Source organism: Stegastes partitus, unplaced genomic scaffold (genome assembly GCF_000690725.1).
Source record: "Stegastes partitus isolate 25-593 unplaced genomic scaffold, Stegastes_partitus-1.0.2 Scaffold1327, whole genome shotgun sequence".
Taxonomy (NCBI): Eukaryota; Metazoa; Chordata; class Actinopteri; family Pomacentridae; genus Stegastes; species Stegastes partitus.
In genome coordinates, this window is record NW_007579058.1 from 85,088 (window position 1) to 112,893 (window position 27,806).

At 41.6% G+C, this 27,806-nt stretch overlaps 3 protein-coding genes across 4 annotated transcripts; 2 read left to right on the top strand and 1 right to left on the bottom strand.

Annotated features, from left to right (window-relative positions):
* The first annotated feature begins 282 nt into the window (after positions 1 to 282).
* Positions 283 to 15,131, top strand: marchf6 (membrane-associated ring finger (C3HC4) 6). The gene is made up of 25 exons (XM_008298559.1): positions 283 to 591; positions 1,682 to 1,781; positions 3,737 to 3,810; positions 4,044 to 4,187; positions 4,805 to 4,877; positions 5,032 to 5,200; positions 6,200 to 6,389; positions 7,027 to 7,088; positions 7,196 to 7,228; positions 7,368 to 7,419; positions 7,581 to 7,639; positions 7,721 to 7,801; positions 7,950 to 8,018; positions 8,411 to 8,485; positions 9,707 to 9,841; positions 9,978 to 10,198; positions 10,563 to 10,700; positions 10,797 to 11,019; positions 12,182 to 12,251; positions 12,481 to 12,662; positions 13,023 to 13,157; positions 13,281 to 13,370; positions 13,722 to 13,854; positions 14,183 to 14,318; positions 14,583 to 15,131. Exons 1-25 carry the CDS (start codon positions 573 to 575, stop codon positions 14,668 to 14,670), a joined length of 2,751 nt encoding a protein of 916 aa, XP_008296781.1. The 5' UTR covers positions 283 to 572; the 3' UTR covers positions 14,671 to 15,131.
* LOC103369761 (arylamine N-acetyltransferase 2-like) lies at positions 15,089 to 16,333 on the bottom strand. Its single transcript, XM_008298558.1, has one exon. The coding sequence runs from the start codon at positions 16,160 to 16,162 to the stop codon at positions 15,314 to 15,316; it is 849 nt and encodes a 282-aa protein (XP_008296780.1). The 5' UTR covers positions 16,163 to 16,333; the 3' UTR covers positions 15,089 to 15,313.
* zdhhc20b (zDHHC palmitoyltransferase 20b) lies at positions 16,128 to 27,489 on the top strand. Of its 2 annotated transcripts, XM_008298556.1 has the most exons (14): positions 16,128 to 16,203; positions 16,464 to 16,673; positions 18,066 to 18,092; positions 18,483 to 18,577; positions 18,680 to 18,800; positions 18,900 to 18,969; positions 19,099 to 19,131; positions 19,596 to 19,716; positions 20,660 to 20,792; positions 21,025 to 21,151; positions 22,971 to 23,060; positions 23,776 to 23,888; positions 23,974 to 24,021; positions 24,216 to 27,489. In XM_008298556.1, exons 2-13 carry the CDS (start codon positions 16,556 to 16,558, stop codon positions 24,015 to 24,017), a joined length of 1,092 nt encoding a protein of 363 aa, XP_008296778.1. In that variant the 5' UTR covers positions 16,128 to 16,203; positions 16,464 to 16,555; the 3' UTR covers positions 24,018 to 24,021; positions 24,216 to 27,489. The 2 variants fall into 2 exon arrangements, with proteins under 2 accessions (XP_008296778.1, XP_008296777.1); XM_008298555.1 differs by lacking the exon at positions 16,128 to 16,203 and having other exon boundaries at positions 16,394 to 16,673.
* Positions 27,490 to 27,806: the final 317 nt, after the last annotated feature.

Consider the following 27,806-nt stretch of genomic DNA (forward strand, 5'->3'; position numbering starts at 1 on the left):
AAAATCGAAAAAATAAAGAGTAGTTTCTATAGTGCACATACGTAGCTTTTAGTTGTGTTAGGAAGTGAGGTATTGGCTTACCACAAAGCTCTATTTAGAAATTATCGACTTGCCCTTCACTGATCACGTGACGGTTGCTGTGGAAGTTTCCCTGACGTAAAACTCGAGCCGCCGCCGTAAAGTCAGACTGTTGTGACAGGAGCTAGCAGTGACGTTGGCGCATGCGTTAGCGGGGTTTAGCTAGCCATTTGTCTCCCAGCTTTAAACTGTCGTTTCAGCAACACAGAGGATGTAACGTCTTTCCAGTTTATTGTCTTGCATTAAAAATTACACCGTGAAATAAAAGCATTTTGTGTATCGGCGAACACAAACTGAGAGTGAGAGGACACAACGAGGGAAACGCTTTGGCGTTAATCTGTGGGGAAACCATTTTATGATTGCCAATGCATCCGAGCCATAAGGATACAGTCGTCTCGCTAGCTTAACTTAGCTAGCTAAACGATACTGTCCGTGTCGTGGATGGGTTCGCTGTACAAGGTGCAAGAAACGCTGACCGGTGCTTAGCGAACAACATGGATACTGCCGAGGAAGGTAAATAATTAAAGAAGTCACTTGTCGTTGTTTTCCCAACGGTGACTTACTGGCGTTAGCTTCGTAAGTGCATCACTGCGACCGAACCGCTGCTGAGCTGGCCTGCTAATGGTTAACGTAGCCGAATAGCCTAGCTTTATTGAGACTGTCATCGTCGTGAGAGTTTAATTAAGGAGTGGGATGGAAGGGCAACAGCTGCTAAATGTTGTTTTATTGTAGCCGGGCCTAACATTAGGGCACAACTTAAGAAAAAGCATAGAAAGGACCAGAAGTTACTGGTGATGTCATCGAAGTTTCTCGTAGAACTCACTTAAATTCGTGTATGCTGCTCATCTGAGTGTAAGAAAAAAACAGGTGTGCCAAAAAGTGATCGTCTGCCAAAACAACTGATTGTCATTCATGGTAGCAATTATCCACATATTTTTGCATTGTTGTACCTTCTCGGTGCGATGTATGCCATCCAATTGTTCTACCCGGTGAAAACATGTTTGAAAGACCAGTTCAACTCATGGAATGCAGTTTTTCACTAGTCAACAAGTGATTGCAGCCCGTAGGATATTTGAAAATACTAAATTCTTTATTTTATAGCGAAAGCTCAACCGTAAATCATGTCAGTTACAGTTTAGGCAATAATGTGTTTACATACCAAACACATACCACTTATAACATTCATGTCAATAGTACAGTGTTGCCTTTAGTCGTCCTAAATGTCAGGCATGGTAACGCTATGAACTGCAAGCCTTTTTTTGGTCACAAGTATTTAGTTTCAAGAAATGTTATGTAAAGACACGCTTTTGCTATCAAAACAAACATTAATTCCTGTGTATCTGCCTGTTGTGACTGTTTGAGACAGATAAAACCAGAGACATATAAACTGGCCAATACAGCTTCAACAAGGGCACAATCAGTTTTTGGCAGATGATCGCTTTCTGGCTTTATGCTTCTTGATTACATTCCTCCTCGCTAAATATATGTCTCCATTAACACCACAGCCCCTGTCACAATCTGCACATCTGCATTTTGCTTGGTTTTGGCAATGGGTATCATATACTCACTTATATGTCATGTGCTTCTTCGTTTGTGTGTCCAGCGGATATTTGTCGTGTGTGCCGCTCTGAGGGGACCCCGGACAAACCCCTGTATCACCCCTGTGTCTGCACTGGCAGTATCAAGTTTATCCACCAGGAATGGTAAGTGTATTTGCCTTGCTCTTCCCTTTACCCCATGACAGCTGTCATTATTGTGACCCTGTAAAGTCGCATTTCTCCTCACATTCCATGCCAATCTGTCCTTTTTTATTAAACATTTACATGTGCTAAAAGAACAGATCCTGATCTGAGTTACTACGCTCAGGACATCATGTTAACTTGTTGCATTAGTTAGCAGTAATCTTGCTCACATTTTCTCAAAAAAATGAATCCAATTACACCGTGATTTTCAAGCCTTCTAGTTGTTAAAAAGTGATAGTGAAATTTTCATTCAACCTCGTGTACATGCATGTATTGGAGTAGATTATCACTAACAAAAGGCAATTTGTTGTTTCCCATACTTATTTATTTATTTTCAATGTGGTTATTCATATCCTGGTTCAATACAAATGAGCATAACAGAGTGAGAGTACTTGGTTTTATTAAAAAAGGAAAAAAAAGTGTGCCTAGAGTTATCTTAGTCACAGTCTTTAAAAAAAAAAAAAACCTTTCCATGGCTTGTTTATAATAAGATTGCTGTACAAAGATTGTTATAATCAGATTATTATAATCAGATTATTACAATATAGTGTAAATACTGTTGCTTGATGAGTTTCGTTACTTAAAGGTTTTCTCCAAGAATCAGATAAGTCTGAGCAATGGGTGTGCACTTGGATACTTCCTATAGTGGTGACTTGATAGCTAATGTAACACAAGAGTCATGAAAAGGACGCATGACAGGCTTGACCTCCATCACATCCAGGTTTCCTGGTGTCCCATATTACAGACCTTAGGTGTGGTATTTGCCCTTTGAAAATAACACCAGTCAGTGCAGGTATTTTTGAGATTGTGCTGTGTTCTCATCTGTCCTGTGTGTGAGTGTCACTGGTTACAAGAGTGTCATGTGGATGGAAATTCACATGCAGAAGCAAAAGCTAGATCTGGACTGTTCTGTGGTGACTGAAGTTTAGACAGCTCTGTTTGAATGGTGTAGTTGTGCTGAATGTATGCACACATAGCAGCAAAACTTAGATTGCTACATTTAAAAAAAAAAGCCTGAAACTTTATTCAGTATTCAGGTCACAGCTGGAATTGTGAGTTGTTTGGCTTGAATTTACATTTACAATCATGGTCTGTGTAAGGCTAATGACAAGGTTCTTTAATGGTGTTGTATTGTTGGTATCAGGTGGTGCAGTGACTCCCTTACATAACCTTGCTGTTAATGATCTGGGATGGTGTAGTTATGATCAACATACATACAAGTACAAATCAGCCCAGAAATAGCTGATACACCGGTTTTTGTCAGTTGTTAATAAGAGTGTGCTTCTACCATAACTGAAGTATGATAATTGCCCACAGTCTGGAGAGGTAATCAAAGCCAAGCGTACGTCTTCAGCACGTCACGCTATTGTGTGGGCACGGCAGAGGCATCCATGAAAAGTTTATGTTGGGTCAAAGCTTTCAATTTTAGTCTGACCTAAACCTAACAATAACAAAGTCTGCATACATTTGAATCAGCAGCACAAGAATTGTTTCTCGTGAGAGTATTTAGTTTAGTTTAATTTATTTTAGTTTAATTAATCTGAAATCCTTAAACTCAACAAAGGGCTGATACAGTCATTTGAAATGTATGACCCAACTTTGATATTCCCAATATGGTCACACATGCTCAGATGGCAAATACGTTTAGTATATAGGTATGAGTTTTAAAGGGGCAATTTGAATGAGTCGGTCTCTGCAGTAGCTACTTTTTGCAAACAATAAGAATTTTCAGTTGTTAAATATCTTTCTGTAAATGTACACATGTAAAATTACATACCAGTGTGATAAGTCTGTCTGTGTGAGAAACTGATCTGAGCATTTTTCACATGATTAAAACATACAAATACTCAGTTAGCACATGTATTACGTTACTGAATCCTTATTTAATTTTTACCTTTTCAATGTATTCTTCACAGTTTGGTCCAATGGCTGAAGCACAGCAGGAAGGAGTACTGTGAATTATGCAAGCACAGATTTGCTTTCACACCAAGTAAGTCGTAGTGGCATTGATGGATCATCCACTTTGATGTTGCACAGCCTAAAGTTTTTCTAATAATCTAGTTTGTGTTTGTTCTTTGGGCATGTGATTATTCATCTGTTGTTTTTGTTGATACGTAATTTTGAATAATGTGAATTAATGGCAGTGCTGTAAACAGAAACTATCATACACACTAAAGATTATTTGAAAGTCTCTGGTTCACTCTCTCTATCTGTGCACTTCAGTCTACTCCCCAGATATGCCCTCACGTCTGCCCATCCAGGACATTTGTGCTGGCCTGCTGACAAGTGTGGGCACAGCCATTCGCTACTGGTTTCATTACACACTGGTGGCCTTCGCATGGCTCGGAGTGGTTCCTCTCACAGCATGTAAGAACAAAGTATCCACTGACACAAATGCAGGAATGAATTACATTTAGGGCCACAATGATTACCTCCCAAATGCTGGATTACACCTCTCGCACAACTTGAATTAGTTGTTTATCTTGAAGCGTAAATTGCCTTTCATATTAATGAATAAAAGCAATGATGAATAGTCTGTGCGGTTAAATATAACAGACCACCTTGTGTGATAGATTTGAGAGCAGTTGTTCATCAGATGTTTTTCCTCATCCACTTTCCTCTCCCAGTATAAATCAAAAACACCATTTCTATGCATCCACAGAAGTACTTTGGTAAACATTTCCTCTGGTGGCGCACATAATACAGTTATTGAAGAAGTGACGATGAGAAGCTTTACGTATGAGCTTATGTTTACGGTAAAGCATGATTAAGAAAATTACAGCTGCAGTACCATTACATAACAAGCAATGCGGTGTGTTCCCCAAGATATGTAAATCCCTCTCATTACTCAGTGCAAAACAATTCAGCTGGATCTATTCAGTTCTCATATATTATGTAAGTTCTTACATTAGGGATTTTTTTAATAATTAATTTGAGATGTGTGCAATGACACCGATTTTTTTTCTGTGGTTTTTCTGTCCCAGGTCGCATCTATAAGTGTCTTTTTACCGGCTCTGTGAGCTCTCTTTTGACACTGCCATTGGACATGCTCTCTACGTAAGTGACAGCAAAACATGAAAATTATGTTAAACGTAATGTAAGCCAGTATATTTGCTTGTTTATTCTCCTTATTCCCCTATAGATCTGCTACAGATAATGATCATTGTGTTTTTGTATGTTCAAATAAGTGTTTTTGCTTGTCATCCTGCAGAGAGAACCTGCTTGCAGACTGTCTACAGGGTTGTTTTGTGGTGACTTGCACCCTGTGTGCGTTCATAAGTCTGGTATGGCTCAGAGAACAGATAGTCCATGGTGGTGCCCCCCAGTGGTTAGAGCAGCACCAACCACCACCACCCAATGCAGCTGGACAAGCCAATGAGGTACACTGCTTACAAAACGGACTGATTACAAAATGAGATGTTTATGTGGGCAGCATCAGTTAACAAACACAAAACAGTTTTGTTTCCTTGTGGTGCAAATATTTATTGAGAAAAATGCGCTGTAAATGGACATTCAAGTGTTTTCTTGCACTTCTCAGACATATCATTTGAGTAATTTATTTGATTTTGTTTTACACTACACACATGGGTTAAGCCGCCATTATGTTTGACAGATTGATCATTGCGTCATCACAGCACTGCGGTGTTTATACTTTTGCTTGAGGTGCACTCGAGTCACTGCAGTCCTCTCCTAAATGATAGGTGTTGCCGTTAAGAAAAATGTATTTTACCCCGTTGGAATAGCAACAGAGGAGGTACAGGAAGTGCGTAATTCAAACACTCTCTTTCCATATTTGTCTCTCAGTGTTTGACAATCTTGGAAAGTTATCCTATCTCTTTCAAAACCTCCTATTTGTTTCCTCCCGGGGCGCTACTTCATGCCTGCAGCACTTCTCTTGTCCAGTTGTTGCAGCAATCTCCCTCTACGAGTTTGTGCCATCTGGGAATCCCTGTGCGCCCTTTTGATGTATTGTAAGAATGCTTATAGAGACAGATTTGCTCACAGACTCATGCCTCCAGCTCATCCATTTTACTAAGTGCCAGCTGCGCCGTGCACGGCAGCTTACAAAAATTGGGAGCTGCGTGTGACCGGCTCAAACGACATACAAAATGCACTGTGTTTCAGTGGTAATGACGCCACTATTGGCATGTGCCGTCACGTGCAAGGGAGACAACAGCGAGAATAACTTTCCTTTATTCAGTTCTTTTAGCCAGGCATCAAACATACGTGTAGAATTAGAATATTTATGGTGTGGACACAGAGTTTCCCGTATCTTTTATTGCTGTGTGCATCATTTAGATATGTCATACCATAATGCAGTATCTTCCAACTGTTGATTACCTTTATTAAAACCATGCATCATGTTCTCTTAATATCAGGCACAAGCTGCAGGTCAAGGAGCAGCTGATGAGCCCCCTGCAGCCCAGCCGGCCCCTGCAGATCCTCCAGCCCAGAATGAGGCAGAGCCTGAGCCCCCTGATGTCCCACCAGATCAGGGTGATGATCCAGAGCTGGAAGAAGAGGAGGGAGCAGCTGCTGAAGATGCAGACCCCAACAATGGAGCACAAGGTTGGAGTTTTATTCGTGTATTTTTTTCCAATATACCCTGCTGGTGCAACAGATTTTTGCGATGGGAAACAGCAGGGTTTATGGAAATTGAAGTCTCAAGTCTGAGTGACCCAAAAACAAACAGCACCACTGGCATAACAGAATATAGATAGTTTCTACAATGGCCTCATTTGTTTGACAATTTGCCAAAGCATGACAGTTCATTTGACAATGATATAACAGTGTGTCAAAGTGCTGCCCATAGCACTCAAATCACACTTACTTGTTTTGTTTTATCATAATTTATGGACTGATTTTGCAGCAGGCAAAGCAAGAAGACAGGGTAATAAATTGTGAATACATTATACATTACTCTAGCTTGGGGGTAGAGCTAAATGAATGCAATGGAACAGCTTCTCAGTAGCAGGTTGCGTGCTTCAAAACTAACAGATTTTCACAGAACAGCATTAATAATGTAATGTTAAGTGCCTGCTTCAACAAGGCAGACAAACTGACAAACCGGAAGATTGGACTCAAATTTATTCTGACAGTAAAGATCAAAATTGATGGTTTATGCTTTTTATATTGGTTTCTTTCAGATTGCTGGCTGTGGCACATGTAGTTTTACTGTATTTCACCGTGGTATTTGTCTCTGCAGATGACATGAACTGGAATGCTTTGGAGTGGGACAGAGCAGCAGAGGAGCTCACCTGGGAAAGGGTAACACTGCATGACAGTACTGTTCACTTTATGATGCTGTGTGGGTGATGTCTATGGTATATATCTGTACAAGGTAAAACAATGAAGTATTTCACTTCCCCATTCAGATGCTTGGCCTGGATGGTTCGCTGGTATTTTTGGTAAGTCTTAATATTTGTAAGTTTCGGGTTATTTGCCTTTTGTTACTAATATGACAAGATAGGAAGAACATGTACATCAAATTAAAAATTGCCTTACGTCTTGGTGACTTAAGTTAAGACTGGTGTCTGTGTCTCCTAGGAACATGTGTTTTGGGTCGTATCCCTCAACACACTCTTCATCTTGGTCTTTGGTGAGTAGAGCGTATAACATAAGCATCAAAATGAAATGTACACTCCGGAGATTTTTGTCATATCAAAAACACAAACTTAAAAGTCTGAGCGATTATGTAAACATAACTATGGTGTTCATACTGCACAAGGTAAAATGTCTTCTCTTCTTTCCTTCATTCAGCATTTTGCCCCTACCACATTGGACACTTCTCTGTTGTTGGTCTTGGCTTTGAGGAATATGTAAGTAACTGTTTTTGTGATGATGTGAGTCCTTGAATTCTATTTTTTATGTACTCACTGGAACTTTGTGCTTTTCTTCAGGTCCAAGCCTCTCACTTCGAGGGCTTGATCACAACGATCGTGGGCTACATACTGTTGGCTATGACGCTGATTCTGTGTCATGTATCCTTTCACCCAATAACATAAATAGCCTGTACACCCCTGAAAAGCAGCACTTAATCCAAACACAATCAATCTGATGCAGTTTTGTTTATAGAGGCTGAGAAGATTATAATGTGTGCGCAGTGTTGATCCTTAATGGCTGTCGTAGGGACTGGCTGCTCTGGTCAGGTTCCAGCGCTCTCGGCGTCTCCTGGGAGTCTGCTACATTGTTGTCAAGGTAACTGCTCGAAGTGGATTGCTGCTCTGTGTGAGGCGTGTAGATATTGGCCTTGGTGGAAATACAAACAGAAGTGTTCACTTCTTTACCTCGTGGACATGACACTGAATGAAATTTTATTTGCAATCATACACAAAAGGGAAAGGATAAAATCATTTAATTGCAGTATGACACACAAAGGCCTCAGATAGCCTTATCCATCTAATAGTGTCCTGCATCAATAGAACATATACAAGGGCATACCTTAAAATACCATAATTGCTTATGCTACTTAGAAAAAAACATTAGAAGACGAGTGATATTTTTGTATTGCAACACATTTTGTAGAGATTTTTAGTGTATTTACATATTGTGTAAACCTTTACTGAGAGAAGCCTCTATTTCCATTACAGGTCTCCCTGCTGGTTGTTGTGGAGATTGGTGTTTTTCCACTGATCTGCGGCTGGTGGCTTGACATCTGCTCTTTAGTAAGACTCTCCTGCTCTTCTTCATGCTCTGATTCTAAATATTTCTGTATTATTCTGTGAAGTCCTGTCCTTTAAAACACCAGATCCTCAAACTTGTTTGTTTTTTTATTAAATTGGTTTGGTTTGGGAGCCAATTTGTAATTAAAATTGTGTAAACAACAAGGTTGCAATTGCAATCCTTGGCGGATGTAGTTTTTGATACAATCCAGTATTTTATAGTGCAAATGATTTCTACAAATAGTATGCATGTTTTATGCTAATGTTAATGAGTTGTTTCAGCATCAGTGACAAAATTGCCTCTCTCACCATTTTAGTGAATACCTACGTAGTATTCAATTTTCATAGAATTTGCTAAAATGAGAGTGGTGATACATACCCCGCAGAGGCTCTGTCACAACACCTTTGAAGGGCTTTAAGCAGGGCAGCACAGAGACAAAAGCAGATGCTGTTGCTCACACAGTTCATGCATTCATTAACACACAGAAAAACAGAGAACAGACTGGTTTAGATGACTGAACAGTGAGAGGGTACCATATGCCTCAGTGGTGTGACTGCCATTCTGTTTGTTTTTTTTCTCTCCTGTGTGTCAGGGAGTTTGTATGTGTTAACACATAATAGCACAGAGACAGAAGTCTCTCACTACCTTTAGTCACAAGCTTGAACTGTTGTCCACATGACTGCAAGCCAATCGATTTACTTTTCGGAGGCTGTCACAGGTCAATCCACCTTCCTCACATGCTTTCACAGCAAACGGCAACCACATCTCTCCTGCTTGGCAGCTACTGCCCTGTCAAAGAAATCTTAATTGACCTGAAAGTGGATTGTGGGGAATAAGCTGTCTTCATCATGTTGCAGTTCCTCCTAAAAAATAAAATGCCACTTTTGATAATGACATGCCAGTGTGGTCTTTGGCACAATATTATTTATATGTACAGCTTTTAAAACATATTTTCCATTTAAGATAAAACAAAGACCATCCAACAGCACTTACATAAGCACCAACAATGTCAGTTGTTCAAGACTACTTTCAGAAAATCAGTGAGTTAGGTCTAATTTTAAACTGTCAAGCATGTATCATGTACAAATTTTATTTAAACAAATACATTTTATCATGAAGCTTTCTATGTATTTATTGACAAAAGATGAATAATGAGAAGGAGATCACCCCAGAACCAAGACTGAAGTGGAATGTAATCTGTATTTTACTTTCTCATCCTGCAGGAGATGTTTGATGCCTCGCTGAAAGACAGAGAGCTGAGTTTCAAATCAGCACCTGGTACTACTATGTTCCTGCACTGGCTTGTGGGAATGGTCTATGTCTTCTACTTCGCTTCATTCATCCTTCTACTGAGAGAGGTAAAAAATAGTAAAGGTTAATTTTTTTTAATGCAATGATTTAAAGGAACAAGACCAGAGTTGATATTCTGCAAGCCAAATGTTCATATGATAAATATAATGCACTGTGCACTCACTCATGTACTTTTTCCATCAGGTGCTGAGACCTGGCGTGCTGTGGTTTCTGAGAAACCTCAATGACCCAGATTTTAACCCGGTGCAGGAGATGATTCACTTGCCCATCTACAGACATCTGCGGCGATTCATCCTGTCTGTGGTTGTCTTTGGCTCAATCGTGTTGCTCATGCTGTGGCTTCCCATCAGGCTGATAAAACTACTGCTGCCCACCTTCCTCCCATACAATGTCATGCTCTACAGGTAACCAGCAGACATAACAAAATTATAGGCCACTTATTAATATTTTGTGCGAAACCTGCTGCTCTGTTTCTCTAAAATGCTCTGAGAAACCACTTCCTTCTCAGGCCAGATCATTCTCATCACAGCACATCTCGAATGGAAATGTTAACAGCATTGCCAATGTAAATGTTCAAAAACTAGAATTGCGGTGACTTATTCTTTTGTGTGTATGATATATGCTATAAGAACAGACAAAGGTCTGATTTTGTCAGATAAAATGAGACATGAAATCGAAACCACAAGCACTGTTCTGTGCAACTCAGTGGCACTTACACTGGTGCACAATGTTGTCTTTTTCTGACCCTCTCCACCTCTTTCTTCGCAGTGATGCCCCAGTCAGTGAGCTATCTTTGGAGCTATTATTACTTCAGGTTGTGCTTCCAGCTCTACTTGAGCAGGGGCATACTCGCCAGTGGCTCAAAGGCCTGGTTAGAGCCTGGACAGTCAGTGCTGGATATTTACTGTAAGTCAAATTTGAATACATTTCGTACATTTTAAACTAGAGTCCCTGTCCCCACTAGCTGCCTGTAACTGACTGACTACTTCTCATTGTCTCCAGCGATCTCCACTCCTACCTCCTTGGTGAGCAGGAGGACAATGATGCTAACCAGCCTGTTAACAACAACAATAATAACAATCCTCCCCATGGTCATCACAACAACAATAACAACCCGGCCCCAGCTGTTGGTGAGGGGCTTCATGCAGCCCATCAAGCCATTCTGCAGCAAGGGGGACCAGTGGGTTTCCAGCCCTACCACCGACCTCTTCGCTTCCCATTTAGGGTGAGACAGTCCCATGATTTTGAATGTGCAGCTATAGTTTCAGGATTGGGCTTTGTTGAATTTCAATCACACATAGATGGAGGTATTGAGAATAGATGATGCACTAGTCATTTCTATGAAAGCTGCTCACTGAGCACACATGTCACATGTTTTGTTTCCATGGGCTTCTGTGTTTCCAGACCCATAGTGCATGTGTACTGTAGGTTTTCTCTACCCAAGCCAGTTGAGGGCATGCATGTCCTTGACTTCTGCACACATAAATGGCATAAATGTACTTTAATGGCTCTTATTGACTTTCCAGTGGGTTTGTGGGTTTGCAGTGTTCCAAAAAAATGTTTTCATTATTGTAATGGCTGCTCTTTTCCCACTAGATGTGTATGGGGAAAAAAATACATTTTAGGCCAGTGTCCGTCTGTAATGACCACCCGAAAAGTGATTCTCAACTCAGCTACATTCCTGGGGCCTTGGAAATACACAATGTCACTGTTTTTTTTTAATTATTATAAGTATGGAGACTGTAGCGCGCAAAACCCCACAGTCATAAAATATGTCTAAGACACCCAGGTCAGGTCAAACAAGGCAGTGAAAAAGCTATAGCTAGCGCACTCAGCTTTCCATGCAACTGCAATTTCCGCTGTACATTTTACCAAGCCTGCTGAAAATGGACACCCTTAATTTATAGATATCTTAAGCTTTCCAGAGAGATTGCTTGCAGGCAGCAGGGATGAAAAGAGTTGCAGGGACAAATAATACTCTTTAAGTGATAACACAGTGATTCAGGTCAGTGTTCATCTGAACATCAAATCATTCTAAAACAGATGTAGGCTATTTTTATACACAACACAAGTCTTTTGAAAAGAGACATACTAAGCCACCTATTATTTGTGGTTTGAGTCAAATTTAGAAATGTACCAACGCCCTACGTACCTCTTACTGCGAATCTGAGCCCCTACAACTTAACTCCCAGTTATTGCACTCCTCCTCTTTCATGTTAAAGACATTAATCTCTGTGAGCTTATTGAAATAGTCTTACACTTTGCAGCAGGAGTGTATGAAATTCAGTTTTATAGTATATACAGTTTAGACAGTACAGAGAATAGATTTGTTATACAGCGTGTTCCATTTTAAAGCTTTTGTTCTAAACTGTGTTGTCTTTTCCCAGATTGTGTTGCTGATAGCCTTCATGTGCATCACTCTGCTAGTGGCCAGTCTGGTGTGTCTAACCCTACCAGGTGAGACATTGAGGCGTACAGCTGAACCAGATTATTTTCCACTCTGTGAACCCATACCCAAACTATAATTAAAATGAGTCCCTCTCTCTCGCTGTACATATATAGCACATCTGCACATATGTACACGTCTCTGCTATTTAGTTTTAAGCTTAAACTGTAATTTACTTCCTCTTCTACCACAACAGAGCAGGAAATGGTGTGTTCATTTGTTTTTTCACCTGTGTTTCAGTATTCACCGGCCGCTGGCTGATGTCCTTCTGGACAGGAAATTCCAAAATCCACGAGCTGTACACAGCAGCATGCGGTCTGTATGTCTGCTGGCTGTCTATCCGCGGAGTCACTGTTCTGCTGGCGTGGATGCCGCAGGGACGCACTGTTATCATGCGCAAAGTCCAGGAGTGGACTCTCATGGTAAGTATAAATGAGCAGCTTCGGATGTTGGCAAATATCAAAACTGGCCAGCACAGTGTTGTGCTAATTAGTTGCTCTCATCTGACCCATTAAACTGTCGTGCGTTGGGCCTGAATACAGTTTTTTGTTAACTGGTTGGATACCTTTTACAACTCATTAGGTGATATCATGAATTAGCCAGCAACTCTCTAAATGTAATATCCCAACACTGGGTCTGTTTTCAACCCTATCAGTGCTGCAACTTTTTGTCCCATTAAAGAGAGCATTTCCAAAGGGCAATAATTCAACTTAGATGCATGTTTTCTTAAACTGAACTGTCACAATTGATTGTGTTCATTGTGTATCTACACGTTTGTATAGATCCTGAAGACCCTTGTTGTTGCCCTGCTGGTTGCTGGAGTCATTCCACTACTACTGGGCCTGCTGTTTGAACTGGTCATTGTGGCTCCTCTCAGGGTACCCCTGGACCAAACACCCCTCTTCTATCCCTGGCAGGTATGATTGTGCGCCAACATGTTCCTGTCATTCTGTCACTCGTTTCCCAGCAGGATCTTGGAAAGTACTGTGAGTCAGTAAGAGGTTTTTACATTTATGTTCATCCCTTGATCTCATCTGCAGGATTGGGCTCTGGGAGTGCTTCATGCCAAAATTATTGCTGCCATCACTCTCATGGGCCCTCAATGGTGGCTGAAGACTGTTATTGAGCAGGTGGGTTTTTAATAGATATTAGACCCAAACTCTTCTAATTAAGAATGGATTTTAAACTGTTGACTTCTGTACAGTGTATATACTGCATTTGAGTGGTTAGTCTGTGCCCTTGTTAGAAAATCTGGATTAAAGCTCCCATGTCACTAAGAAATCACTCTGCTCTGGTGGCTTTGAGCTTAACTGTAGATCCCTGCCATGTTTATTTGTGCTGGGGTTTTTTGGGAGGGGGGGTATTTTGCACGCCTTGCATTCTGACCTGCTTAAAGCATAAAAAGGACAACAATTTCTAAATAGAAATCAGTCACATTGTAATTACCTCTAGGGTATAATATCTGTAAACTCTCTTCTTAGGTTTATGCAAATGGAATTCGCAACATTGATCTCCAGTTCATCATCCGTAAACTGGCAGCTCCCGTCATCTCAGTCCTGCTGTTGTCCCTGTGTGTGCCGTATGTGATCGCTGCTGGGGTGGTGCCAGCTGTAGGTCAGTATCTGAGTACATGCGGATCACTGGGAAAGTTCATGTTAGCAAGGTTTTCATTTTTCATCTATTAAGTTGAAGATGTTTCAGACCAAAACAGAAGCATTAATATAATATACATTGCAATCTCAGTGGCAAAAGAAGACGAGTTAAGCTTCCATTAGATTTACACTGTCAATATTTGTTTGTTTTTTTCCATTTAGCAACTACTTCACATTCCAGCAGTGTCTGCAAAATATTACTTTTTCCTTACTAACTTTTTACTCTTTTGCAAGTAAGGGACTTTGGCTGAATGATATATAACTGAACACGTTAAACATTGCTTTTGCAGGAGTTACTCCAGAGATGGAGATCCTAATGCAGAGGAGAATCTACCCATTCCTCTTGATGGTGGTCTCTCTTATCGGCATCCTTTCCTTCCAAATCCGACAGTTTAAACGCCTTTATGAACACATCAAGAATGACAAGTAAGGATCTCTGAGTCTTTGTTTCTGCTTTAGTTTGTAATGAAGCAGTGATAACCGGGCTTTTTAAATGTGTGCAACAATCAGGATGGTGTTTAGAGAGTAAGTTTCCATTTTGAATAAATTTAAGCTAAACACATCTGGTTTTCCATGCTAGTTGGATGGTATTGGTTTAAATTGGTTTAAAAATTACATTTTTAAAGTTAAAAAAATGTCTTTCAACAAAAAGAATTACAGCAATAATACTGTAATAATCTGTCTTTGCAGGTACCTGGTTGGCCAGAGGCTCGTCAACTATGAACGAAAAGCTGGCAGAGGAAGCTCAGTCCCACCCCCAAACCCTGTTGCGGAGTAAATTTTTGTGTCACATGTTGCCACATTTTTGCACCTCTTACCCTGCGTACGGCCTGTCCAATCCTTAACCCCCATCCTTTTTGATTTTCAACTCAGTCCTCGGACCGTAATCCTTTTTGAATCTCCTGTGGATCTTGGTGGATTTGATGGATGTTGTTCAGTTTCTTTCCATGCCCATCAAAGATGGGGCAGGAAAATGTATTATAATCATGGGACAGCAAAGTAATCCCCTCCAACAAAACAAACGGCGTAGGCATGAGGGTTAAAGGTTTGATTTAAAGCTCAACATCTGTATTGTCATCCATGCCTTGCTTTGTAAAGTGCTGCCTGATAATTGTACATGTGTAAATACTTTGAACGCAGACTTTGTCTTTAAAAAGAAGGACAGATGTGGATTAATGCAATGACCATTGTACATCTTAAAAGTGTATGTATAATTTATTAAATCAAAATGACAGTTTATGTTTTTTGTTGCATGTGTTCTTAAGACAATCTGGTAGATGATCCACAACTGTTTACACGTCATCATGGTTTCATTTAGACCTGAGTGATGAGAATTCATTTGAAGTCCTTTTTTATGACATGATTGAATCAAAGGCTGTTCATAAAGTTGTGCTATACAGATATCCCACATGGAAGCATGATCAGTATACAATCGGGGGCGGTGTGATTGCCTCATCCTTTGGTATTAGAGGAGATTGGAGTACAATTCCAAATTCCTCTGCTAGAATACCAGGGATCTCCTCTTCTTCGAGCTCCCTGGTTGAGGTTTCCACTACACCTCCTGTTGCTTCCGTTGGAAATGTGGTGGTGATGAGCTTGCGGCCAATGTAAGTGAGCCTTCCATCTGGTTTTAAAATGGTGCAGAGGGACTTGCAGAAGAAGATGGAAGAAGGAGAGCTCTGGTGATAATTGCACATCTCAGTGAAGTCCTCCAGACAGCGAGGCTCAAGGGTGAACTTGTAGATCTCTGCCCAGTCTCCATCCGCACCTCTGTTCTCCTCCCTTTGCCACTCCAGGAAGCACATCCCCTCCGTCTCTCTGATCCGGTACACACGGTGGCCCTGCTCCTGGGGGCCGCCAGTGTCCAGTGACAGCGGTACCGTGAAACCCGGGACCCCGAACCCGACGTCGCACAGCCACTTCCGGCCGTCCAGAGTCACCATGTTGATGAGATGGTCGAAAGGCGGCCCGTAGCGACCCGTGATCGAGTTCTTCACCTGGCCGGAGAGCACCGTCACCTGGAAGCCGAGCTTGGCGAGCAGCCAGGAGAAAAGGGAGTTGTTCTCAAAGCAGAAGCCACCTCGGCGCTGGTTCACGATCTTGTCGTACAGAAGGTGGAGGTCGAGCCGGACTCGTCCGCCGCTGTGAACCGTGAGGTCTTCAAACGGCACCGAGAGCAGGTGACGGGTGTGAACCGACCGCAGAAGCTCCAGGCTGGGCTCTGAGGGGGCCGTCAACCCGATGCGAGACAAGTATTTCTCCACGTCCATCTCCACAGAAGCGGCACTGTAGTTTCACTTTCAACTTTTGGGTAATTTACTATTAAACACACAGACTCTGACCTGTGAGTTTGCAATACACTTCCTGCAGCTGGATGTTGCGTTCAAAGTCCACCGAACTGAAGCAAGCTGGGGGAAAATAAGTTTTTTAAAACGCGCAAATAAACTGAGTAATCGGTTTAAAATTCGCATTAATTACACATAAATAAGTTGGTGACTTTTTTAATTGAAAAGTGGCTGTGAAGTTGATTTTAACTGACTTTTTTTTTTTTTAAACCGCTGATGAAAACAGAAGTGCTCAGATGTTCAGACCTCCTCCTGTCTCGTTCTGCTCAGCTGACGTCAGCCCGTCGACACTCCCTTTTCCCCAGCAGAGGGAGAAAGATGGCGCCCACACACGTACTGAGATGCTGTCAACGGGGCTTAGCATGGATACCTGTGATTTTTATCGCCCTGGTCGTCTGCTGGTCGTATTACGCCTACGTGGTGGAGCTTTGTATATGTAAGTAGTCCTCCTGCCGCCGTGCGTTGCCTGTTGAAAGCCGTTAAAACGCCGGTGTTTTCATTGTGCCCCGCTGTCCACACACACAAAAAACACACACAGCTGCCTGCTTCTGGCCAGCAGGAAGTAAATGGACTGCAGCTCAACAATGGTGTTGGCAAGCCTGTCTAAATGTAGATACCGCTAATTATCTTTTCGCTTTGGCTATTTTATGTTCTTTCGGCCGAAGGAAAACTTTCACCGTGGTGTTAATGTGAGCTGCCCGTCTTGTCTCTGTGGTTTTGTGTCGAGCTGAATAGAGGCTGAATGGAGAATTAAAACGCCAACTAAACGGTATTTGGCTGCCCGGCCAGATAAATACTTTTCCTCCAAACACACTACCGGGACCCGGTAATTGGCTTGGCACATGTGAGGAGTTGCGGCTTGCGGGCTGATGAGAGATAGTGCTGTAAAATGGTAGTTAAATGGAGGAAAACACCCGGTTGAACGAATTCTAGATGATGTACAGCTTGTGTACTTGAGTAGTTTTTAAACTTTATTGACATCAGATATACCCCCACACAATCTGCTGACAGGGTCTAATGCTCAGTCTGGTGATGTGCACAATTTAAAAAGTGCACTTTAATACACATACAAAAAGATGAAACACCATCAAGACTAGATCAATAGCACCAGCCTCGTTTGAGCTGTCAAATGATTTATGTCTATGCCTGATCCCAGTTTTACAAATTATATGGCCTGGGTGTGCTCTTAAGTTACGAGCAGTGACTTTTATTTCCCCGATTTCCTCATCTGAATGACATTTAGATCAAAGTATGCCCTATTTTCCCCCAAAAAAGTCTAATTTGAACAAAGTTGTTGTTGAAAGTTCCCATTTTTCCTCAACAGATGGAGTTTTGAGCTCAAATGTGAATTTTTCTGACCACTTTTCATCCACATTGCACCAATATTTGAATGTGATATTCATAAATGGCTTTAGAAAAGACAACAATAAGTTATTAAAGTGCTCTGAATTTTTTTAATTTGAGTGGACAATGTGTATCTGCTGGTACAAGCTGATGGTTTGATGGTTTTGCCAATTAGAGGAAAGTTAAGTTACATTTTTGGTTACAGAAGTGTATATTATCCCTTTCGTCTTTTGATTTGTCAGATTTCTTTTTGTGCCACATAGGGGGTATCTAACCCTCAGTCTGGGAAACACAGACTCAGGATTACAGTACCGCCTTATTATTTTGTTAAGTATGATTTGCATCAAATGAAATATGGATAAATTACACGACGCTCACTTTCCCCTGCTCCGCTGGAGTCGTACCCGCTCATTTATATGCCTCTGTAATTAACAGCCTCCTTGACAGTCTAACATGTATATTTTCTCTGTTTCATCTTTTGCAGTCACCATCCCAAGTATAGGAGAGAAGAGTAAGTGTCCCCAGGGATCAAAACAATGTTTATTTCATCTGTTGTGAATGGAAGTTTTCTGAACTGAGCCAGTTTGCCACTTATTGGGATAATCTCTCTGTTGAAATGTGCTCTGTAGACTTGGCTAAAAAAAGGCTGGCACAGGAAACATTTTTTTTCCTCTCAAAGTGCTGAGGCTTGCCTCCTTGAAGCCCAGCAGCTCCTCCTCATTCGGCATTAGCAATTAGCTTTCCTCTCATTAATTAACCATGTAGATGTACAGTTTGTTCTTGTAGCCCATATCCCCAGCAGCAGTGGCATTCCCTTATATCGACTTGGCTGTGTTCAGTGTCAATGCACAAATTAGCTGTGTATGATGTTGATCCTAATGCTCAGTTTTCCCTCTTCCAGTCATCTACCTGATCTTCTTCCACCTCTCTTTCATCATGTTTGTATGGTCTTACTGGAAGACCATATTCACCAAGCCTGCCAACCCTTCCAAAGAGGTATAATAGCCTGTTCTCCAAAGCAAACCCACTATGTCTGCAATCCCATAAAATGATCCTTGTAAGTATAATAAGAAGCCTGTGCTGCCCTTTTCTCGTCAGTTTTGCCTGCCCAAGGCTGAGAAGGAGCGTTATGAGAAGGAAGAGAGGCCAGAGTCGCAGCAAGAGATCCTGTGGAGAGCTGCCACAAGCCTGCCTCTGTACACCCGCACAGGCGCTGGAGGTATGTTTGTGTCACCAGATGTAAATGAGAATGAATTTGTCCGTTGGTGTTTACCTCTATGTTTAAGCTGTCCAGTAATGACGTGCTATTATGTTGCAGCAATCCGTTACTGTGACCGCTGTCAAGTGATCAAGCCAGACCGATGTCATCACTGCTCAGCATGTGACATGTAAGAGGAGCTTATCTACTGAACACTAACTGTGACAATTCCTCTTTCTGTTCCTCTCAGTGCTTAAAGTCTAAAACCATATCTTCTCGTCTTTCCTTTTCTTTTCTGTTTATTTACCATCTATGGCAGGTGTGTGCTGAAGATGGACCATCACTGTCCCTGGTATGTAGGACCTGCGTTCTGCTTTTACATGTCTGAGTTAGGATGATTCACACTTTATGCCAAGCGCATTTGCTCCAGATCCATCAAGGTGTCTAGTGTTTACACTTGAGTATGAAGGTCAAATCTTATCAGCTGTTCTTTATACTTTGAAGTGAGGCTTTAAAAAAAAAAGTAAGCCAAGAGCAAACTGCATAACTAATGTTAAAAAATACATTATGCATGTTGCCCATACAGCTCAGAAAACACTTAAAATTGCACATGGAAGTTGGGTGTTTTACAATTTTTTGACAGCACGCATCTTAAAGCTGTTTAAGCTCTGTTTAAACATTAACCAGTGAAGGAAAACCATTTGTTTGGTGCTACTGACCAGCAGCACAAGGCCGCCACCTTTTGTAAAGCTGAGCTTGATAAGATTTCTTCTCCGAGGGAGCGATGTCAAAATGTGACCCTTTGTGTGTCCACAGGGTGAACAACTGTGTAGGATTCTCCAACTACAAGTTCTTCATCCTCTTCCTGGCCTATTCGCTGGTGTACTGTTTGTTCATTGCGGCCACAGTTCTACAATATTTCATAAAGTTCTGGACAGTGAGTAATGACGCACAGACGTCCGCTTGCTTAAATCCAGCATGAAGTCAATGTGTGTGTCTGTGTGTGTGTGTGTGTGTGTGTGTGTGTGTGTGTGTGTGTGTGTGATGCAGATGCAGATTCGGTTGCACGTCAAAACCGGGAAGAGCATCCCTTGAGTTGGTTGTGCATGGTGCTGACCTCTCCTCTCCTGCACTGCGCTGTGCTGCTCCTCTGTTTTCTCTGTCCTCTCTCACCCTTCACCCTCTGACCCCTCTCTGTTTCCCCTTCTGTTATCCCCAGTTCCTCGCACACTGGGTCATTGTTCTCTGATCTCTCTCGTTTTCCATCTCCCTCTCCACTATCAGAACCATCAGTCACACCACTCATACGACCGCAAACACCTCCTCTCTTTCTTGTATTTTCTCTCTTGTAGCTGCTCTGCGTCGATTTCCTCTCATCTCTTCCTCTTTCATCCCTTTGTTCTCTCCATTCTGGGCACAGTTTGCTCATTCACCCACTCTCTTTCTCTCCCCCCCCCCCTCCGTTTTACCCAACTTGGCCTTGACTTGTATTTGCCTCCTGATTTCTAAGTGCTCCCCCTCCTCTCCTGCCTGTTCTCTCCTGGTGTTGCTAACCAGTCTCGTTTCTGTTTGTACTAAAGCTTTGCCGGAGGAAATCGGCAGAGAACTGCCCAAAGGTAACCCAGCCATCCTCCGAAGCCTTTCGTGTTGCAGTGCTTCACCATCATTGCCATGGTTCATGTCGTGATCTGCATGCAGTGACGTGATTCCCATAAGACTCTTCTTATTTCTCCGTCACTCTCTCTGCCTTTTTCTTTTTCTTTTTTTTCTTTTTTTTTTTACCTTCTCTCTCAAGTTGCTCTTCCTTTCCATAAATATCCTCAGTGTGAATTTGTTATTGATTCCTGTCTCGCTCTCCTCTTCTCCCATCTCTTCCCCAGAATGAGCTGCCAGACACTCACGCCAAATTCCATGTCTTGTTTCTTTTTTTTGTGGCGGCCATGTTCTGCATCAGTATTTTGTCCCTCTTCAGCTACCACCTGTGGCTTGTAGGGAAGAACAGATCCACTATAGGTAACAAAAACACACACATTCACCAGGCGTTTCTGGCATGTAGTCAGCTTTAAAAATGTGAACATGTTTCTCTGTTTGATTAAAATATGTCTCGCCCTAATTGCTTGACTGCTACAAACACATATAAGACCTCTGTTCCATTTTTCATCAGATGAAGGTTGACTTTTGTTTTGGTGTTTGTTTAATGCCTTCGTTATTTGTCCTCTCCCTCCATGATGCTCCCTCCCTGCAGAGGCGTTCAGAGCACCGGTCTTTAGGACAGGCTCTGATAAGAATGGCTTTTCTCTGGGTTTCCGGAAGAATATTGCTCAGGTCTTCGGTGATCAGAAGAAGTACTGGCTGCTGCCTGTCTTCACCAGGTAAAGTGTAGCATTGAATAGAGTAAATCAAGATGGTCTGATAAAGCCATCAATACTAGATTCAAGCTAAGATTTGATTTTAGTTACTTTCTGTTACATCTGTGGTTGAATTGTCAGCACAGTATTTGTTAATGTGCCAAAGTTTGTTTGTTTTTTTATCTAAAATGGACGTTTTCATGCTAAAATAAGAGCTGCTTTTAAATATCAGATTGCTTTCGTTGCAGGTTTCTATGAAAACCTAACCTTGGTGATGTTCATTATGCTAACGCACGGCTCCAGACTAACTTCTTTACTGGTAGCAATGGTGCAACCAGCTATCTCATTTGGGAAAACATACAACTTGCTGAACATTTTCTCATCGATAGACGCTACAATTTGCAGATGCTCTCTTAACGCCCCTCATTGCAGGCTGTGGTTGACGCTGCTTAGTGGCTGCGGTGTGCAACCAAAAATAACTTTTAAAATAACAATCTAGGGCGTTCTAATGTCACATTTGTCCAAAATGAGACCAAGGGATTTTTTTCTACATGTGGTCTCTTCTATGAGCAGAAAAACAGCTTGTAAATAAGTGTAAATACCACAGTGCACCAAAGTTATAAAAGTACTACTTTCCACCACTGTGGTTAAAAGAGCAACTGCCTGTGCCGGTTACAGCGACACTAATACAGCTTAACAGTCGTCATGGCTCCTCCCAGTGAGGATGTGAGAGAGAGATGTGAAGACAGAGGACCCCAAGCTGCCAAATGAGAAATACTTTCTTCCGTAGTGTCAGTCCTAAACAATGCCACTTACTTCTGACATGCTGCACAGCTGTATTACCTGTTAAGCCAGGGTCTAGACATCGAGATGGTGGAGACCTACAGATACCTGGGTGTTCACCTCAACAACAAACTGGACTGGTCACACAACACAGAGGTCCTGTACCAAAGGCCAAAGTCGTCTCCACCTGCTGAGGAGACTGAGATCCTTTGGAGTGTGCAGGACCCTGCTCAGGACATTCTATGACACTGTGGTGGCATCTGCTCTTTTCTATGCTGTGGTCTGCTGGGGAACAGGGAGCACAGACCGGGACAGAAAAAGGCTAAATAGACTGGTGAGGAGGGCCGGTTCTGTACTGGACTGCTCCCTAGACTCCATAGAGGAGGTGGGTGAGAGGAGGATGTTAGTAAAGCTCACATCCATCATGGACAACCCCTCTCACCAGCTGCATGACACTGTGGGGGCTTTAAGTAGCTCCTTCAGCAGCACACTCAAACATCCTCTCTGCAAGAAAGAGCGCTACTGCAGGTCATTCCTACCAACTGCTATAAGACTGTACAACATCAGCATCACTACCTGATGTTGACCAAATTGAAAAAAATGGCATTTCATGTATTGAATTCACTTTTGCACTGCAAATTTGCGCAATCTATTTTTCTTTTCAATGTAAATACTACTATTATTAATTATTGTTATTTTTGAATGCTGCTGTGGCGTGTAAATTTCCCCCAATGGGAGATAAATAAATTACTCTATTCTAAATTAAAGATGCTGCATTTATATGTAATGTCACTTGATAAAAGACATCCACATAGTATAAAGCTGGGCTTCTTAGCTCTTAGCTTCTGCAAAACCCTCCCCTCTCCTCACTCCTCTTCTCATCGAGGTGCATTTTTGTAACGGAAAGGTCCTCCATAATGCCAGAGGGCAGATTTTCCGGTTTACAAGAGGAAAAGAGGATGCAGGGAAGCACAAGTTAGCATAATAAAAAACATCCCCTGACTTGTTTCCTTTAGGGTTGATCACACCTAATCTTCAGTCTCCTTCTTGTTTTCTACAGCCAGGGAGACGGTCTGACGTTCCCCACTCGACTGGTCAACGTTGATGTGGAACAGGCCACAGTGACTCTGCATCCGGAGCCAAATAAAAGGTGACAACTCTTGGTTTAACGAAAGGCATAGGCAAAATCTTCACATTCACAGGACACATTCTTGCTAAATGTGTGAGGGCTTAGGGCTGTCCCTCTGTCAAATTGTCAAGTGCATGAGGACTTTTCTGGTTTTATGCATCCTTTCCCAGAGCCATTTTCCTGAGGGACTTGCGAATGGTACATAGCGATGTTGTTGACATGTAAACATGGCTGCCCTTTGCCCCACAAGATGTACACAAACAAAGCATTGATGGTGCAGGAAGTTTATCTGCAAGTGACAGCATCTTGATGCTCAGTGTTGTGGTTATTTATTGCATGTTTGTAGATTTGTTTACATTTTCAGGCATATGTTCACATAAGATTTAGGCTCCATATGTTCATGAAATTCAGTAGTTTGCTAGAATGTATAAACACTGCCATGTGCGTCTTAACCGAGCAGCTAGTCATAATGCAAATCCAAATTCACATTATTGCTTTTTTTTAAATGTCAATGCAGTGTGCTGTCACAATATTGTGTCCTTTTCCTCCTTTTTATACCATTTCAAGCCCTTACAATCTCACTCAATCACTACAGCTGTGACGCGAGTTAAATCTGTGAGGTTTTAGCGCTCAGGCTTTAGGATGGAGATTGGGATTGGGTCATTGCACTTGACGCGAGGCTCTGAAAGCAGATTTTCCGCTCGCAAAATGGCACTAACGTCAGCTCGTTCCGCAGTTCCGCCGACGTCCCTGTGAGCCCGCTCAGCGAGTCCCAGAATCGCCTCCTGAGCAACGAGCAGCACGCCAACAACACTGGAGACCATCTGGCTAATAACACCCTCAAATCAGGTGAGCCCCAGCAGCGGTGGTAATGTTTCACTGAGAGTATTACCATGTAACAACTCACCTTTCGAAACGTTGTGTGTTTTCACAGCTGAAAGTGAAACCATTACAATCTCCGTGGAGAGCGAATCCTAACCAGGTAATCAAAATCAGTCACTTCTCACTCAGCCTGTAGGTTTGGGTACAGCTCTGACTTAATGTTCCATACAACAATCACATTTTTGTGTGTAGATTTATCACATGGAAGCACTTCATTGTTCAGTTATGCAAGTTTCAAATGTAATCAACAGCAATTTTCTCAATTGTCCTCGTTTTGTTTCTTCCCTGCCACAGGAGAAACACCTCAGTCATCTAATACGATGCCTTAAGCAACACAACCGTTTAGTTCATCACCATGGCAACAGTCCCCCAGTGGAACCGCATCCCCACAGACCCATTCAGAGTAACTATGGAAATGCAGTCAATTTGCCCGTCACAGCACAGCAATGCATTTATAGTGTTGGCATTTTTGCATGCAGTGTCATAAGCACATCTCACACCTACTCCCAGAGGACATGTGATACAAGCTTGTTCCCAGTCACACCAACGCATATACACACGCTAACATTCAGCTATATACCTATTTCTTTGTGCTGTTTTTTTTTTCTCACGAATGGAGCATTAATTGTTGAAGGAAATCTAAGAGTCCTGGAGGAAATCGGAGCTACTTTTGGTGTTTAATGAGACAACTTTCTGTGCCAAAAGCTTCCCGGGTGAAACCAAGACTTCATTTATAGGCACAAAGCTGCAGTAAAGAGTGGGGGGGACAAGCTGGAGCGGAGCAGCACGTTTTGTTTTTGAACATTTCCTCTCTCGCGTTTTTCCGAAAGGCAGTACACGCTGTGGAGACGGACGAATCAGTTTACCTGTGTGACCGTTTTTTGTGTCTTATTTTTAAACTAATAACGTTGGAACGCATTTATGGTCCGCACCTTTTGAGATGGATGTTTCCCACCAAAAAAAAAAACAAAAACCTGGACTATCTTACAGAGGACTCTACTGCATGGTTCAGTGGACTGCGCCAGTGCACAACAGGACAGACTGTAGCTGGGTTTTGAGTGGCATTTTGGATTCCAGAGCACAAGATGGCGCATTTGCACTTTGTAGATTATCAATGTCCATCAAAAAAACGTGCTGCTTGTTTTTTTTAATCATGTCCAAAAAAAAAAGCATCCCAGGTATGACGGATGTTGGATGATCATGTGATTTATGGTATATTGTATGCGTGTGTGTGTGAGAGAGAGAATGTGTGTAACAGTTAAAGTGGCAGTCATATTTTTCCTTTTTAACAACTAACAGAGACTAAAAGAATCTGCTTTATGTGTTTTTTTGTGGCCAATTTGTGTTAAAACCTGTTGTTTATCAATGGACAGTTCAACCTGGGAGATGTATTTCATGCAATGCGCAGCGTCCTTCCCGACCTGATCTTTTCAAGTCTGATCAGCGATTCCTAGCCCGCAGTGTCTACAGCTTGTTTTTCTACAGCTCAGTGCTTCAACCTTTACTAAGATACCAACACTCATTGCCAAATAAGGGCTGGCCTGTCAGGAGCTCTGACCTCTGAACCTGAAGTGTTTACAGCATCTTAGCTTTATCTTAACCTCACTGGCCAATGTTCATCATAACCAAATTGTATTTACCAGTAGCTGTGGCGCAGTACTACACATTTATCTGTCCCTCCTACCTGTTGTGGGTCATGATGTCCTTGCAATGCCAGTGCTCGCCAGCAGGTGGTGCAAAAGCTCCTGTTATCTGCCCTCCTTCATCTGGAGCGTTTTTCTGTACATCATCCAACTCAGGGCTCAATTCGCTTTCAGTCTAATTTGCAGGTGTGAATTTATTCACAATAAGATATTTTCTTAATATCCAATTATTATGCATCGTTCCCCTGTAGTAACTCATCCAGATTTAACCTGAAAGTGAATTGAACCCGTCTGATCAACTGTAAAATAGAGGCGTCGGCTACAGCTTCTGCTCACTTTGTCACCGTAGGCATGTGTACAATTTCAAATCAGCTCAGTGTTGTGACCTTGAACTGTTAAAGAGCCTTAGTTTGTATAAAAAGTTAACAGTGAATTGTCTCGTGTCAGTGTTGAGCATCTGATATGTGACCCGCAGGCTCTGACAAAAAAAATCTGTAAAGGAACAGAAATAATTAGACTGTGTTACCACATTAAAAAAAAAAAACAGTTGTTCAGGAATGAGTTCCATCCTATTCCAAGGTTTGTTGTTGTTTTAGTGCAACTTTGAATTCACGTCGGAGGGCGACAGCAAATTTCCTGATGTCCGTCATTACTCGCATCTCTGATCACATCCCTGACTGTTGCTGGACGAACCTCCTACTAACTAGATCCCACCAGACTCTGGTGATGTACAAGTTTACAGCTGTTTCTATGGTGTAGTGTGAGGTAGCGGTGTTGTGAGATGTGGATGTTTCTCGGTAACAGTGTCACAGTTGAGTGAGCCACAGACGGGCCAGTGAAGGCATCTGATTGAATAACGGCGCGATAAAAACAGCCTGCTCTTCAGACTTTATGTTTACGTTCTTATCCTTCCAATCATGTTTGAGTATATTTCTAAGTACTCTTGACAAACGAGCAATTGGGGGATATTTGTAATCGTATAATCACACTGTGGTTGGATCTCAAAGTAGCAGATGACTGTTGGAGATCATGATCCAAGCCAAGGTTAGGTTCTGATCACACGCAGATCTTTTCTAAACTTCACACTTGTAGTTAAAGAAAAAAAACAAAGCAGTTATATTGTGTACGTTGAATTCGGAGCCTGGCTCGTTCCACTCGTCACCTACAGCCACTGATTCTGAAACATTGGACCTGTCGTCTTGTTGTTTTACACATTGCCTATATTCTTTCTCTGGGCTGTTTGGCCTTGAGACTAAAGTGCGCGCGTGTATTTTGTAAACGCTTCAGTGAGTGTTCTTTTGTAATATTGTTGTCTTGGGAGAAGTGCTTCTGTGCAGCCATGAGATTTTTACACGTCTGTGAACATACATAACTGTCTGACTAATGCTCAAAAAGCATGGCGCCTAACTTCTGTATAAAAATAAAAAGAAAAAATTTTAAAAAAACAAAAGAAAAAAAGAGGAAAAAAGTGTTTTACCATTAAAAATGGGGGTTGTGGTGTTATAACAAAAATTGGGTTTTTTTCAACTATAGCTAGGTGTGTCATGTTTTTAATTAGCTTTACTCTGGTCTGTCTCAACTTTATAAACGAAGCCATAAAAACTCCTGTGAAAACTGAAAAAGAATCTGAGAACTTCAGTCTAACTTCAGTTATTTTTTTAGACTGAAAACACGTCTCATCTGCATTCACAGCGCAGATGTGGCCGATCATAACTTGCTTATTGCTACACTTTGGTTTTCTTTTTTGTTACGATGTCCTATTTTACAATGTGTCTATATATATATTGATAATGTAAGAAGAAGACAACATATATATTTTTCTTGTCTGATTAATTTTACTGTTCCTATTTTGTGAATGAAGTACATGCCTCTACACAATTAACGTGAAAATAACAATAAATGTTTTTTTTAAACCTCCAGTCTAATTTGATTCTCACATTAATTCAATTTATTCATTCATTTAATTCCTAACTCTCGCACAATGCTCACAAAGTGTTTGAGCGTGTATGGAAACAAATAAGGGTCAGAAGCATTGTAGCTGTGTATCACAATACATGAATGTGTGAAAACCTTTTGTTTTGTATGAAAATATTAAAACATGTACAAACATTCCGTACAAGCACTTAATTTTTGAACAGATTCTGTAGCCATGCAGTGACATTTTGTGGACAAATGAGAAAGATCTGCAAATAATAACCAACGTGTGTGTTCATAAAGATGCCTTGCACAAAGGTTTGTGGTT

Bases quoted from the DNA above. Each gene is read 5' to 3' on its own strand.
- marchf6 (XM_008298559.1), top strand. The intron at 9,842-9,977 runs GTAAAAAATAGT...TTTTTCCATCAG, and splicing joins TCATCCTTCTACTGAGAGAG to GTGCTGAGACCTGGCGTGCT. The intron at 14,319-14,582 runs GTAAGGATCTCT...CTGTCTTTGCAG, and splicing joins GAACACATCAAGAATGACAA to GTACCTGGTTGGCCAGAGGC.
- LOC103369761 (XM_008298558.1), bottom strand. From the start codon at position 16,162: ATGGACGTGGAGAAATACTTGTCTCGCATCGGGTTGACGGCCCCCTCA.
- zdhhc20b (XM_008298555.1), top strand. From the start codon at position 16,454: ATGAAAACAGAAGTGCTCAGATGTTCAGACCTCCTCCTGTCTCGTTCT. The intron at 18,578-18,679 runs GTATAATAGCCT...TTTTCTCGTCAG, and splicing joins CTGCCAACCCTTCCAAAGAG to TTTTGCCTGCCCAAGGCTGA. The intron at 18,970-19,098 runs GTAAGAGGAGCT...CATCTATGGCAG, and splicing joins CACTGCTCAGCATGTGACAT to GTGTGTGCTGAAGATGGACC.